At 47.2% G+C, this 16,082-nt stretch overlaps 1 protein-coding gene across 2 annotated transcripts in view; it reads right to left on the bottom strand.

Moving 5' to 3' along the window:
- Positions 1-8,827, bottom strand: part of MNT (MAX network transcriptional repressor) — a 112,866-nt gene extending 104,039 nt beyond the window's left edge. For both annotated transcript variants that reach the window (XM_073667787.1, XM_073667786.1), the window contains exon 1: positions 8,487-8,827. In XM_073667787.1, the coding sequence (XP_073523888.1) occupies positions 8,487-8,562 (76 nt within the window). In that variant the 5' untranslated portion in view covers positions 8,563-8,827. The remainder of the gene's footprint in view (positions 1-8,486) is intronic.
- Between the last annotated feature and the right edge of the window lie 7,255 nt (positions 8,828-16,082).

Below are 16,082 nucleotides of genomic sequence, written 5' to 3' on the forward strand. Positions count from 1 at the left end.
GTGACCATTAAGTCACCAAAGGTTCTAAAGGCCCGTCACACTAAGCGACGCTACAGCGATCCCGACAACGATACGACCTGTCAGGGATCGTTGCTGCATCGCTATGTGGTCGCTGTTGAGATGTCAAACAGTCAGATCTTCCCAACGATGCAGCAACGATGCGGCGACCCGTAACGATCTGTATAAAGAAGCACGCCTATGTGTTTCTGTGTCTGGGTCGTCAACAAGGTCGTTGGTAAGGTGTCAAACACACCGATGCATGCTAACCAGCGGGACCTCAACGATCAAAGAAATGTCCAGACCATTCCAACATGACCAGCAATCTCACAGCAGGGGCCTGGTCGCGGCTACGTGTCAAACATAGCGAGATCGCTGCTGAGGTCGCTGTTGCGTCACAAAACTTGTGACTCAGCAGCGATCTCGCTTAAGGCCCCGTCACACTAAGCGAGATCGCTGCTGAGGTCGCTGTTGCGTCACAAAACTTGTGACTCAGCAGCGATCTCGCTTAATGTGACGGGGCCTTAAGCGAGATCGCTGCTGAGTCACAAGTTTTGTGACGCAACAGCGACCTCAGCAGCGATCTCGCTATGTGTGACACTTAGCAGCGACCAGGCCCCTGCTGTGAGATCACTGGTCGTGTTGGAATGGTCTGGACATTTCTTTGATCGTTGAGGTCCCGCTGGGTAGCATGCATCGGTGTGTTTGACACCTTACCAACGACCTTGTTGACGACTCAGACACAAACACATAGGTGTGCATCGTTATACAGGTCGCCGCATCGTTGGGAAGATCTGACTGTTTGACATCTCAACAGCGACCACATAGCGACGCAGCAACGATCCCTGACTGGTCGTATCGTTGTCGGGATCGCTGTAGCGTCGCTTAGTGTGACGGGGCCTTTAACTGCAGAAGTCTAGAGGAACTGAAGAGGAGACAGCCTGGTATGTACTGTATGTGCAGTGTGTGTATGTGCAGTGTGTGTGATGGCATGATCTATTTGAATAAATGTTGATTTTTTTTTTTGTTCCAAGAATAAATGTGGATTATTGTTGTTGACATCCTCTGAAAATAAGCCCTAACCCATCTTTCAGAGCAAAAAAATAATAAAAGACCCTGTCTTATTTTCAGAAAAACACTATTTTCTAGAGTAGACTATCCCCATAATACGGGGTCTTACTGAACATGGCAGGTTTTTCTGCGAGTTTCAATGAAAACATCTATATGAACAGTTTCACACGTTTTTTCACAGTCCATGCTGGTGCATATGGGCCATCTTCCACACAGACTTCAGGTTCACAGGGAAAAAAAATGCAGCAATGTGCTAGTCCGATTTCTAGACGAGACTAGCGCTTGTACATGAGACAGGTCCTGCACACGTACACTATGCAGATGAGCACTCGGAAACAGTCATGTCTGGAATTGCCTAGTGCAATAAATTCAGATTTAGCAGGTAACACTTGTTTTATTATTTTAATAATCCCCCCCACACATTATCCATATTTTTCTTGATCTAAGACAACCCCTTTAGCTGCAGTAACAGAATCGTCATGAATAAAAATAAGTTATCAGGATGGATAAGAAATTACAAGATGGGTTTATTCCACAAACAGGAGCGCACATGCCCTTCCACGAGCACGCGGCACTCATAAAACACCAGTTATGTTTTCCTAATGATTTGTACAATGCTATGATAAAGATGCCTCCATCACTGCTTGCACGGCTGGGTTATAGTATCACAAGATTCCTAACAAGGCTTCAGTCATTAACCAGAAAGACGAAATGGAAAAATTAATAATTTGCAGCTTTTTCGTTACAGCAATCGCTGGGCTGCGATGCAGAAAATGCCGCCCTGCGATTTCCCCAGCAGATTCTGCAGCCTCTACTACAAGAGGTGGAAAGCTCAGATTTCTGGCGGTGCATGAGCAGGAAGTTGGCTAATAATGATTGCCCTGTAGTGTCTGCCCTTCCCCCAACTCCAATGTACTCTGGAGGGCTCTCCCCAGAACCAGACAGCAGTGAAAGGAGGAAAGAGGGGAGGGTGGAATCTGTCCCACTCAGGAGCCGCCCCCACTCCACCCCCTGTACATCTGTGCTGGAGGAGGAAAGAAAAAAAATCATCATTAAAACCTGCAAATAAACAAGAGAATAGTGTGCGGCAATGCGGCTGTGATAGCTCGGAGTTGTAGACACCATGCTGCCTGGACCTTGTGCTCTTACTCCCATTGCAGAGGACAGACTTTGCCCGGTGGTTACCGACTGTATGTACACAACACGCTGCTCTCCATGTGCCATCCGCAGCGCAAGCATATAACGTATACAGCCCTGTGCAAGCCACAGCAGCGGGCAGACTGAAACCGCCAATGCCCCCAGATCCGCGCCATGTCTGAGATGGTTAATCTTTTACAGCAGACAGCGGTGGTTTCCTTGACATCACCGCCGATGACTCGCATAGAAATGTGTCTGCACTACGCAAAGAATATGAGGCAGGCATGCATCAACACTGTCAGTTGCATACAGCTGGGTGTATGTAACAATAACGGCCTCCATTGTGTAGTGCATGTACAGATATGGCGTACGCTAGCGAACCGACTGTCGTGTGTGCAATATCACATTTTTTGCAGGTCAACATGATTGAAAGAGACGAGATGAGAAATATCACACGACGCGCTCATTGTAAACATGACGCCGACGATTCCTCCCTAAATATTGTACACGAGAACAATTCTCTGCCAATAACAACTCAATTCTACATGCCCCGCACACGCAGCATACAGAGCTGCATCACCATGCAGTGATAGGCGATGACGGGATGGCTGTATTTGTACCACGGGAAGGGCGTGATACCACCCTACAGAACAGGCACCTGCGAGGGCGTGATCCTGGTGTTTACAGGGGAGGACTCCGCATAGCTCTCAGCTACTAACACACTGCTCCAACCTCATACACAAGTGTCACATCAAAGGCCACGGTCACACACTGCAACATTGGCTGTAATGATCTCCTATGGTGTCGTCTTACGATCTGCGATGCAGATTCACGTTTCCAAGTGTGTTGAATTTTCTATCGTTGGTCGCATGCATTGCACTTGGCGTAGACTTCAATGCAGGTAGCATACGACTTGTCTGAAACTTGGCTATTTTATTTACAGTAAAATCGAAGTACTAAAAGAAGTCACTCAGCAGCAAGTTGCAAAAGTATTTTTCAGAGAGTTGCTGAATATACAACCACACACATAAGAACAAAAGTATCGGGTCACGCAATCTCTATATTCTTGGAAGGCTTTCTGCAAAATTTTGGAGAGGTCTCTGGGAATTTTTGTCCATTCATCCAGAAGAACATTTGTGAGGTCAGACACGGATGTAGGACGAGAGGGAGGGCTTGTGATCTCAATTCTAGTTCACGCTAAAAGGTGTTCAATCGGGTTGACGTCAGGTCTCTGTTCGGACACTAAAATTCTTCCACACCAAACTCGCCAAAACATGCCATTATGGACCTTGCTTTGTGCACTGGGGCACATTAATATCGAAACGGGCCTTAACCACACTGCTCCTACAAAGCTGGAAGAAGTCAATTGTCCAAAATGTCTTGGTAAGCTGAAGCATTAGGCCTCATTCAGATATATGAAATTTCTCGTATCAGTAGAAAAACTGAACGTTTTTCATCAGTGTTTTGGATCCAATTTTCATTAGTGTTTGGTCCACAAAAAAAAACAGAGAAATGTGAACAGCCCAATAGACTATAATGGATCTATGTTCTAACCTTGAGAAACTCTTGGACGTCTGACTAAGGCCTTAATATTACCCTTCGCCAACCCCATGGCATTATCCTTCCTCCACCAAACTTTACATTTGGCACAATGCAGGCAAGTAGTGTTCTCCAGGCATTTGCCAATCCTCAACTCATCCATCAGGCTGTCAGAAGCGCGAGTCGTCACTACACAGAACATGCTTCTGCTCTAGAGTCCAGTGCTGTGCACCACTTTATCCGATATTTGGCATTGTGCTTGGTGATGTAAGACTTGCATGCCGCTGTTCTTCCATGGAAATCCATGACATGAAGCTTCTGGCACACAGCTTTTGAGCTTATATTGCTGTCAAGACTGTATGAGCTCTGAAGTAATTGACTCAGCAGAGTTAGTGACGTTTATAAAGTATATGCCTTTACACTTGGTGAGCCTTATCTGTAGGTTTATGTGGTCTCCACTTTGAGGCAGATTTCACATGTGATCACAGGAAGCCAATGGGTTGCCATGTCGGCTGGGGGTCAGCAAAGGCCCCTGTCGCTGCCATATTGGCCCTCCAGTGAAGCCCAGCCTATAACTCGACACCATAATAAACCGTGATTAGCACCATTTACTCCAATATTGATCACAAGTTGAAGTCTTATTTGTGAACTAAAATAAATAAAAATCAATTCACCACATTTTCCCCCAATTAAAAATAAAGAAATTTTAAACATAAAGCATACATTTTGTTTTGTTATTTCCGCACCTCCCATAAAAAATGCAACAAAAAGGGATTCAAATATCTTCTGTGTCGCTAAATAGTGCAATTAAAAACTACAACTCTGCAGACGAAAAAAAAACATGAACTCATACAGCTCAATTGACAATAAAAAGCTATAGGTCTCTGATAATGGCAACACAAACCAATTTATTAACTATTTTTTAAGGAACTAATGGCTACAAAATGCACATTTTTTTGGTATCGCTGTAGTCATACGGATCTGGATACTTTACTGCAGAATGAAAGCAGTCAAGACAAAACCAAAACAGCAATGACCGGAATTGCAGGGATTTTTTTTTCCCATTTCACATCACTTTGATTTTTTTCCCCCCGTTTTTCCAAACTCTAATTCAAAACGTTAACTTGTTCTACAAAAAACAAGCCCTCGTACTAGGTCAATGGAAAAATAAAGTTATGGCTTTTTGAAGGGTTTGAAAAAACGAAAACACAAAAACGAATATTGGTTGAGCAATTGAGGCACTAAAGTATGGAGGAATTGGGTGTAGTGTAAAGCAACCTGGACTGTATGTTGTGCTCATCGTATATACACTGAATGGTGTGATTTATTGTGTGGAGCGTCTCAGTATATTACAGGTTTCACTTCACGATTGATTGTAATTTATTAACAATAATACAAAAACAGTGGTCAGATAGCACTAAGAAAATAGCAAGTAGTTTAGTGACAAGGCTGTAATAAGAAGACGGCTACAGTCAGTGCTCCTCTGTCAGGTACCGGTGTAATAAGGAGACGGCTACAGTCAGTGCTCCTCTGTCATGTACCGGTGTAATAAGGAGACGGCTACAGTCAGTGCTCCTCTGTCATGTACCGGTGTAATAAGGAGACGGCTACAGTCAGTGCTCCTCTGTAAGGTACCGGTGTAATAAGGAGACGGCTACAGTCAGTGCTCCTCTGTCAGGTACCAGTGTAATAAGGAGACGGCTACAGTCAGTGCTCCTCTGTCAGGTACCAGTGTAATAAGGAGACGGCTACAGTCAGTGCTCCTGTCAGGTACCGATGTAATAAGGAGACAGCTACAGTCAGTGCTCCTCTGTCAGGTACCAGGGTAATAAGGAGACAGCTACAGTCAGTGCTCCTCTGTCAGGTACCAGTGTAATAAGGAGACGGCTACAGTCAGTGCTCCTCTGTCAGGTACCAGTGTAATAAGGAGACGGCTACAGTCAGTGCTCCTCTGTCAGGTACCGGTGTAATAAGGAGACAGCTACAGTCAGTGCTCCTGTCAGGTACCGATGTAATAAGGAGACAGCTACAGTCAGTGCTCCTCTGTCAGGTACCAGGGTAATAAGGAGACAGCTACAGTCAGTGCTCCTCTGTCAGGTACCAGTGTAATAAGGAGACGGCTACAGTCAGTGCTCCTCTGTCAGGTACCAGTGTAATAAGGAGACGGCTACAGTCAGTGCTCCTCTGTCAGGTACCGATGTAATAAGGAGACAGCTACAGTCAGTGCTCCTCTGTCAGGTACCGGTGTAATAAGGAGACGGCTACAGTCAGTGCCCCTCTGTCATGTACCGGTGTAATAAGGAGACAGCTACAGTCAGTGCTCCTCTGTCAGGTACCAGTGTAATAAGGAGACAGCTACAGTCAGTGCTCCTCTGTCAGGTACCAGTGTAATAAGGAGACAGCTACAGTCAGTGCTCCTGTCAGGTACCGATGTAATAAGGAGACAGCTACAGTCAGTGCTCCTCTGTCAGGTACCGGTGTAATAAGGAGACAGCTACAGTCAGTGCTCCTCTGTCAGGTACCGGTGTAATAAGGAGACCGCTACAGTCAGTGCTCCTCTGTCAGGTACCAGTGTAATAAGGAGACAGCTACAGTCAGTGCTCCTCTGTCAGGTACCGGTGTAATAAGGAGACAGCTACAGTCAGTGCTCCTCTGTCAGGTACCGGTGTAATAAGGAGACGGCTACAGTCAGTGCCCCTCTGTCAGGTACCGGTGTAATAAGGAGACGGCTACAGTCAGTGCTCCTCTGTCAGGTACCGGTGTAATAAGGAGACAGCTACAGTCAGTGCTCCTCTGTCAGGTACCAGTGTAATAAGGAGACAGCTACAGTCAGTGCTCCTCTGTCAGGTACCAGTGTAATAAGGAGACAGCTACAGTCAGTGCTCCTCTGTCATGTACCGGTGTAATAAGGAGACAGCTACAGTCAGTGCTCCTCTGTCAGGTACCGGTGTAATAAGGAGACGGCTACAGTCAGTGCTCCTCTGTCATGTACCGGTGTAATAAGGAGACAGCTACAGTCAGTGCTCCTCTGTCAGGTACCGGTGTAATAAGGAGACAGCTACAGTCAGTGCTCCTCTGTCAGGTACCAGTGTAATAAGGAGACGGCTACAGTCAGTGCTCCTCTGTCAGGTACCGGTGTAATAAGGAGACAGCTACAGTCAGTGCTCCTCTGTCAGGTACCGGTGTAATAAGGAGACGGCTACAGTCAGTGCTCCTCTGTCAGGTACCAGTGTAATAAGGAGACGGCTACAGTCAGTGCTCCTCTGTCAGGTACCGGTGTAATAAGGTGACGGCTACAGTCAGTGCTCCTCTGTCAGGTACCGGTGTAATAAGGAGACGGCTACAGTCAGTGCTCCTCTGTCAGGTACCGATGTAATAAGGTGACGGCTACAGTCAGTGCTCCTCTGTCAGGTACCGGTGTAATAAGGTGACGGCTACAGTCAGTGCTCCTCTGTCAGGTACCGATGTAATAAGGAGACGGCTACAGTCAGTGCTCCTCTGTCAGGTACCGATGTAATAAGGTGACGGCTACAGTCAGTGCTCCTCTGTCAGGTACCGGTGTAATAAGGAGACGGCTACAGTCAGTGCTCCTCTGTCAGGTACCGATGTAATAAGGTGACGGCTACAGTCAGTGCCCCTCTGTCAGGTACCGGTGTAATAAGGAGACTGCTACAGTCAGTGCTCCTCTGTCAGGTACCGGTGTAATAAGGAGACGGCTACAGTCAGTGCCCCTCTGTCAGGTACCGGTGTAATAAGGAGACGGCTACAGTCAGTGCTCCTCTGTCAGGTAATCACGGTGCAGTGACTGATGCCAGCTGCTACCATTGCTCTGGTTTGGGGGGTGTTAGGATACGTGCAGCGTTGGCTGTAGAAGTGGAGCAGTGCGGAGGGGGAAGCGTTGCTCGGGGACCGTATGCCTGCGGAGGGGGGGGGGAGGTTGTGAGTTACGTGGATCACGCGGTGTGCGTGCTGCCCAGTTTAGCCCCGCCCCCATGTCTGTCTCCGGGTCCCGCTCAGTCTCGCTCCACTCCTTCCCCACCACAGGGCGTGTTCCCAATGCACGTGGGGGAGAGGCGTGGCTAGACACGTCACCAATCACACGTAACCCCTTCAGTGCCGGCGCTCCCTGCTCAGACGATGGGCGCCTTCTGGCTTTTTGCAGTCGGACAGCGCACTGCAGCTGTCAGTGGGAAGCCATGGGGTCAGCCGTATACACACAGCCCGTTACCGGACACAGGCGATGCCCCCGGCGGAGGGCAGGGCGCTCCCGGCAGTGCAGGGGTTGAGGGGAGAGGCTGTCAGGAGTCATATGACAAGCCCGTGTCATGCTATTATGCAAAGTGCTGCTGGAGCATTGCCACCGCCCTGCACTGGGGCTCCGGCTCCTGCTAGCACTGGCGGCGAAGTGCTGCGACACTGCGAGACCGGGACACCGGCAGCCGGTCCTGCCGGCACTGCAGCAGCCTCACTGACAGCCCCGAGCCCCTCAGCGCTGCAGCCAGTGTCTGCAACACTGCATCCAACCACACTGCAGCCACTGTCTGCAACAAAGTAACACTGCAACACGAGCCAATCAGAAGCCGGCACTGCACTGATCACGGCAACAATGTATCAGTGTAATAAGCAGCCCTCATCCACTGTACCCTGAGCGGAGATGTGGTGGTGCCCCCTCAGCAGCCCCCTGCCCGGCACACAGGGCAGCCCTCTGCCACCACCACACGTGCCCCTGTGCCAGCACTCACCACGTGTCGTCCGCTGCTGCTGCTGGGCTTGCCATTCCAGGAACAGGGCTGCTTGTAAGAGAGTCTCCAGGCTCATGTCTCGGGCAAACCTGCGTCTTCTCTGCCTCCAGGAATCAATCACACATACAGGGGGCTGTGCTGAGTGTCCTCACCCTCCACCTCTGGGCGACCAGCTCCTGAATCCTACATACAAGGCAGCCACAGGACTGGTGTGTCACCCCGATCCCCCCACAGACCTTCCAGACAAGAAAAGGGCTGCAACAAGATGGCGATGAGTAACAGAAACACAACAAGAAAAAAAGGGCTCAGAGAGCTGTGAGCTACTACCGGCTGCCGGCAAAACCCGGCACTGGAGTCTCAGGAGGGCGGAGCCGGCGCCGTGCCCTGGACGTGTCCTCATCCTGCACCCAGCCTGGCAGCAGCCGGGACAGGGGGCTCATCATAGCCAGGGGGTCCCCAATGTGATACACACTAAACTCTCCCCCTTAGGTGCGGGCCATGTGCACACTGGGGTTTTGTCCAAGCAGGATCTGTAGCCTCTGTGAGAACAGGATAGAAGAAGCTGCCTTACTATTCTGTCCATTACCCCTTTTCCTCCATAAGCATTAGAAAACTTTTTTTTGTCTTTGTTGTTTTTTTTGTGACCCAGGAGCCATAATTTTTTATTTTTCTAATTACTATATAAAGTACCTAAAAATATTTGTGGAGTGAAATAATGAGAAAATGCATTACTGTTATGGCTCCTTAGCCTTCATTACACCGCCTTAATAACTTTATTGCGTCGTCAGTACAATATTGGGAAAACCAAACTCTTACTGCTTTTTAAATTGCGCAGAGAAACACATGACTTCTCCATCATTTTTTATTCAACTTTTTTTGGGAGGCGAGGTTAGAAGAAAAGGCCATTTTGGGGCATTATTTTAGGTGTTCATCCTGCAGGATAAATAATATACTAGCTGCAGTTTATTTTTAAAAACTTATTTATTCACCCTCCCCAGGTCCAGCACTGAGTCTCTGCCGCTGCTCCGGTGTCTGATATTGTCTGTAGTGCTGACATCACATTGATCAATCGACAAGCTCAGTGGCTCCGAGTAGCTCGTACCATCAACTCAGGCAGAGTTAAAGAAACTGTCCACTACTTTATATGAGCACCCCAATGTATCCCCCCGGGGCCCAGAAGTGTTTTTGTAAATACCTCGCAGTGCCTTTTCTGCCTCTGAGTGGCGCTATCGCTGGCTGCTCAGAGGCATCACATGACCCATCACTGATGTCACGTCAAGTGAGGCATGACATCAGTGGATGCTGGGTTGTGTGCAGGGTTACCCCGTGCGTCACACCCAGCGTTTTCCCAGTGAATGAGGAGAGGGACAGCGCGCAGTGTATGCCAGGAGTGACGCACGGGGTAACCTCGCCTACAGCCCAGCATCCACCATGGAACGCAGAAGTGAGTACCCCCTGCTGCAGCCGGGGGTCACATGATGCCTGTGATCGGCCAGTGTTAGCGCCACTCACGGGCAGAAAAGGCACCACAAGGTATTTAGAGAAACACTTATGGGCCCTGGGGGAATACATTGGGGGATCATATAAAGTAGTGGACAACCCCTTTAAAGGGACTCTGTCAGCGCAGAATGACTGTTCAAACCAAGTACAGGCGTTCAGTGCATCATGGCGGGGCCAAACATTTAAGTGCTCCTTCCCACCTACTTGTTTTCCATCTGTCTCCTCACATCTCTGGCTCTATGAAGCCAGAACTGTCAATCAAAGGAGATAGATGGAAACCAAGCAGGTGGGAAGATGTATATAAATGATTGGCCATGCTGTGGAGCACCAAGCATCTGTACTTGGTTTGAACAGTCATTCTCTGCTACAGAATCCCTTTAAAACAAACTGCATCCAGGTGAAAGGAGTTTTCTGAAACCTGGAAAGCCCCTTTAAATTCCTGTGATGCTAGCTCCGGTTGCGATCAATTACAGGCGAGTGCCTGCTGTATAACACAACCAGCACCTACTGTGTATGGATGATACCTAACACGACCCCGCTGATCTCTACTTGCCCCCTTAGCCAACCACTGGCAGAGGCAGGTTTATTTTCATCTGCTGAACAACACAATTCAAGTCAATTCATTGAAGTACTCAGCATCAGTTAATGGGGACCCATAAGCTCTTCTAACAATTTTGGAGTCTTTCATTAAGGCCTCATTCAGACATCGCTGTTTGTTCATGTATGTGAAAAATGGTCCGAGTTTCATCAGTCAAATTTTACCAGCAGTGGTTTTCACGTATGAAAAATAAATAAATTGGAAACTTCTATGCTCTCCAATGTTAATCACAGGAAGCAGGAGGAGTGTGCACTGACGCCATCCGGGTGCTGCCTGTGATTTTCATGGAGCTGGAGACTTGTATGGGTAAATATGAACCATGATTGCAATCAAAAGTGTGTATGGCATCATAGACTCATGGTTACGTGTTCTATCTGTGAAAATCACGGATAGAACGCATACCTGAAAAATGGATGCCTGAGTGAGGCCTAAAACTGTATATTGTGCCTGTCCTCTGTTGTTCCGCCTGGGAATTTATGAATAAATTGACAACTAGGTGTCACCAGTTTTAGTATGTCTATTTGCATTGTGACCTGTCAGAATGTGTTTTCCATACACCCCTTTAACAAAGGGAATGGTGTGGCCCAGGTATTAATTTATTCATACATTTCCAGATGAAATGACCCAGGGATAGCACAATACAGAGCTATAAGGGAAATTATGATGCAAATGTGAAAAAAGCCTTATCAATGACACTCAGTGCTACCACTAAGACTGTTATATTTTCCCCTGTATTAATCATAGGGTTAAATACCTCCAGAATACAACATGCAACATCATTTGGATGCAGATTCTCACATAACTACAAGAAAGAAAAAAAACATTTTATGGAATGATGGTACTGTATAGGCACATAGGAAGGAGGTAGTGTATGGGCACATAGGAAGGAGGTAGTGTATGGGCACATAGGAAGGAGGTAGTGTATGGGCACATAGGGTGGAGATACTGTATGGGCACAAATGGTGGAGGTACTGCATGGGCACATAAGAAGGAGATACTGTATGGACACAAAGGGTGGAGATACTGTATGGGCACAAAGGGTGTAGATACTGTATGGGCACAAAGGGTGGAGTTACTGTATAGGCACATAGGAAGGAGGTAGTGTATGGGCACATAGGGTGGAGATACTGTATGGGCACAAAGGGTGGAGTTACTGTATAGGCACATAGGAAGGAGGTAGTGTATGGGCACATAAGAAGGAGGTAGTGTATGTGCACATAGGAAGGAGGTAGTGTATGGGCACATAAGAAGGAGGTAGTGTATGTGCACATAGGAAGGAGGTAGTGTATGGGCACATAAGAAGGAGGTAGTGTATGTGCACATAGGAAGGAGGTAGTGTATGGGCACATAAGAAGGAGGTAGTGTATGGGCACATAAGAAGGAGGTAGTGTATGGGCACATAGGAAGGAGGTAGTGTATGGGCACATAAGAAGGAGGTAGTGTATGGGCACATAAGAAGGAGGTAGTGTATGGGTAAATAGGAAGGAGGTAGTGTATGGGCACATAGGGTGGAGATACTGTATGGGCACATAGGAAGGAGGTAGTGTATGGACACATAGGGTGGAGATACTGTATGGGCACAAATGGTGGAGGTACTGTATGGGAACACACAAAGGGTGGAAGTACTGTATGGGCACATAGGATGAAGGTGCTGTATAGGCACAAAGGGTGGAGTTACTGTATGGGCACATAAGAAGGAGGTACTGTATGGGCACACACAAAGGGTGGAGGTACTGTATGGGCACATACAGTGCTGGCTTAAAGTATTGGCACCCCTGCAATTCTGTCAGATAATACTCAGTTTCTTTCTGAAAATGATTGCAATCACAAATTCTTTGGTCTTATTATCATCATTTAATTTGCTTGCAAGGAAAAAACACAAAAGAGAATGAAGCAAAAATCAAATCATTGATCATTTCACACAAAACTCCAAAAAAAGGGCTGGACAAAAGTATTGGCACCCTCAGCCTAATACTTGGTTGCACAACCTTTAGCCAAAATAACTGCGAACAACCGCTTCTGGTAACCATCAATGACTTTCTTACAATGCTCTGCTGGAATTGTAGACCATTCTTCTTTGGCAAACTGCTCCAGGTCCCTGATATTTGAAGGGTGCCTTCTCCAAACTGCCATTTTGAGATCTCTCCACAGGTGTTCTATGGGATTCAGGTCTGAACTCATTGCTGGCCACCTTAGAAGTCTCCAGTGCTTTCTCTCAAACCATTTTATAGTGCTTTTGGAAGTGTGTTTTGGGTCATTGTCCTGCTGGAAGACCCATGACCTCTGAGGGAGACCCAGCTTTCTCACACTGGGCCCTACATTATGCTGCAAAATTTGTTGGTAGTCTTCAGACTTCATAATGCCATGCACACGGTCAAGCAGTCCAGTGCCAGAGGCAGCAAAGCAACCCCAAAACATCAGGGAACCTCCGCCATGTTTCACTGTAGGGACCGTGCTCTTTTCTTTGAATGCCTCTTTTTTTTTCCTGTACACTCTATGTTGATGCTTTTTCCCAAAAAGCTCTACTTTTGTCTCATCTGACCAGAGAACATTCTTCCAAAACGTTTTAGGCTTTCTCAGATAAGTTTTGGCAAACTCCAGCCTGGCTTTTTTATGTCTCGGGGTAAGAAGTGGGGTCTTCCTGGGTATCCTACCATACAGTCCCTTTTCATTCAGACGCCGACGGATAGTACGGGTTGACACTGTTGTACCCTCGGACTGCAGGGCAGCTTGAACTTGTTTGGATGTTAGTCGAGGTTCTTTATCCACCATCCGCACAATCTTGCGTTGAAATCTCTCGTCAATTTTTCTTTTCCGTCCACATCTAGGGAGGTTAGCCACAGTGCCATGGGCTTTAAACTTCTTGATGACACTGTGCACGGAAGACACAGGAACATTCAGGTCTTTGGAGATGGACTTGTAGCCTTGAGATTGCTCATGCTTCCTCACAATTTGGCTTCTCAAGTCCTCAAACAGTTCTTTGGTCTTCTTTCTTTTCTCCATTCTCAATGTGGTACACACAAGGACACAGAACAGAGGTTGAGTCAACTTTAATCCATGTTAACTGGCTGCAAGTGTGATTTAGTTATAGCCAACACCTGTTAGGTGCCACAGGTAAGTTACAGGTTCTGTTAATTACACGAATTAGAGAAGCATCACATGATTTTTCAAAGGGTGTCAATACTTTTGTCCACCCCCTTTTTTAGGTTTGGTGTGGAATTATATCCAATTTGGCTTTAGGACAATTCTTTCTGTGTTTTTTTCATTGAAGACAAATTAAATGAAGAGAATAATACCAAAGAATTTGTGATTGCAATCATTTTCAGGAAGAAACTGAGTATTATCTGACAGAATTGCAGGGGTGCCAATACTTTAAGCCAGCACTGTATGGGCATTTAGGTTGGAGGTACTGAATGGGCACATAGGGCGGAGGTATATATGGGCACATAACAGGGTATGGGTGCAGTATTATGGATGCACTTTTATGCTTTGTTCACATCTGCATTTTTAAAAACGAAAACCACAACACAGTGCCGCAGAACAGTATTCGAGCCCGACAGACCCCGTTGACCTACACTAGGATTTGTCGGATCCCACTGTGGGTTGATCGTGTCAGACGGTTTATGAAGCCGTAGTAGCGGCAGAGAACCTGTATGGGGACAATGTAAAGACACCACACTGCGTCAGTTAATTCATTAGGAAGAATGATATATTCCACATTCTGTGCTTGTCATCCTCTGAAGAGTTGGGGTCAGCTGAGCCTTGTAGTTCCATTAAGTGTAGAGCCAGGCTGTTATGAGCACTCAGCAACACATGTAAATATGCCAATAATATAATGGGTCTCATGTATGTTGCCACGGACTATACATAGTACCAGAATTAACCGCTTCCTGCCTGTACTGTCCGGGAGGTGTGGGCACAGTCAGGGGTTATTAACCACTTGGTGTCCAGGTGACCCATCAGGAAGCCGTAACTGTGGCACAATGACGTCATCACCCAGCTCCTCCTCCCCGCACAGTGCGAGGCCGTGCGTTCCAGCAGAATCCAGTCCGGACGTTCCAGACGCTCCGCCCCCCTGCAGTGCGTTTGCATCTCATTAAAATATGTCATTCCCAGTTCAGCCAATCAGAAGGCGGGACAACAAGGCATGGATCTGCTCCACATGGACACCCTGCTCTGTCTGACGCTGAGAGACAGCCATTTAAAGGGGCAGGCGCTTTTTTTTTCTGTACTGCAGATTTGTTGTTGATTATGGGAAAATGTCACTGATCTGTTTTACATATGAGTCATGGCAGAATTACAGAGATTGTGCAATTACAGAGACATGTATTGTATTTCTATGTATCAGGGAGGCTGAGCGATTCAGATAACTCCCAGTATAGTATTCCTGCTGCTAAAATTGCCCCTGATCAATTGTCTATGAAAGTAATGGAATCCGATGGTGAGTGGCCGCGCGTGTACAATGACATAATGGTAGATCTGCATACAGAGGGCGCTGCAGCATATCTGAGCTCTTAAATTGAAAATGTTGCTTCTAATTAAATACTACTAAAAATACTTTTATATGTGTCTATAAGAAATCAGAGGCCCACAGCGTTAGGCTGCATTCACACATACCTGTGACACGTCCTATTACGGTGCATTTTTTCTCGGACAGCACCCTGACCCACAGAGTTTCATTCATCCATACGATAAGAGTTTTAAAAACGGATCATTTTGTGGATCAGACTTGTCCATTAAAGTCTATGGGAATCCGTATAAAAGACAGCAGACTTTGTGCGTCAATGTTCCATCCGCGTTTCACTCATTTTAAAGTGAAACGGTCATGTAAAATAACGCTATTAACCTGCAGATATGGGGTTAACCTGCAGGTTAATAGTGTTCTGGCACCGTGCGGCGCCTACACTGAGATTCCTCCCTGCAGGCTCGCTCTTTCAGTAATGCTGGCTCGGTTTCAGTCACCGCTCAGTGCATAGCGAGCGGCGGCTGTAACCATGACGTTGACTGACAGCCGGCTCTAATGCTGGGCCGGCTGTCAGTCAGTGCTGTGAGCGCGGATTCAGCCACCGCTCTCTATGCACTGAGCGGCGACTGAAAACGTGCCGGCGCCTCCCCTATGACTGAAAGAGCGAGCCTGCAGGGAGGAATAAAGTTGATTTTCTACCGGCAGCGGGCTCCACACAGTGTCAGAACGCTGCAGATTAACCCCTTGTCTACAGGTTAATAGCATTATTTTACATGACAGGTCCCCTTTGACTTATCCATTGATAATGACTTGTTCAGACGAACATATAATCGGTCTGTGTGCACCGCGGACTGCACCTGAAGAGCACATTGACCCATTATAGCCAGTGTGCCAGAGCACATGTCCAATCTTCCATCTGGATCATGGAAAAAAATCGCAGCATGCACAACTTTGGTTCAGAACACTTGGACCAGAATAGTGCATGCAATGTAGCGGCATCTTGGGCACCAGTCTGCAATGCGGACCGGCACAT

The sequence above is a fragment of the Phyllobates terribilis genome, unplaced genomic scaffold (genome assembly GCF_046119375.1).
Source record: "Phyllobates terribilis strain yellow unplaced genomic scaffold, ASM4611937v1 Scaffold_2__4_contigs__length_985480577, whole genome shotgun sequence".
Taxonomy (NCBI): Eukaryota; Metazoa; Chordata; class Amphibia; order Anura; family Dendrobatidae; genus Phyllobates; species Phyllobates terribilis.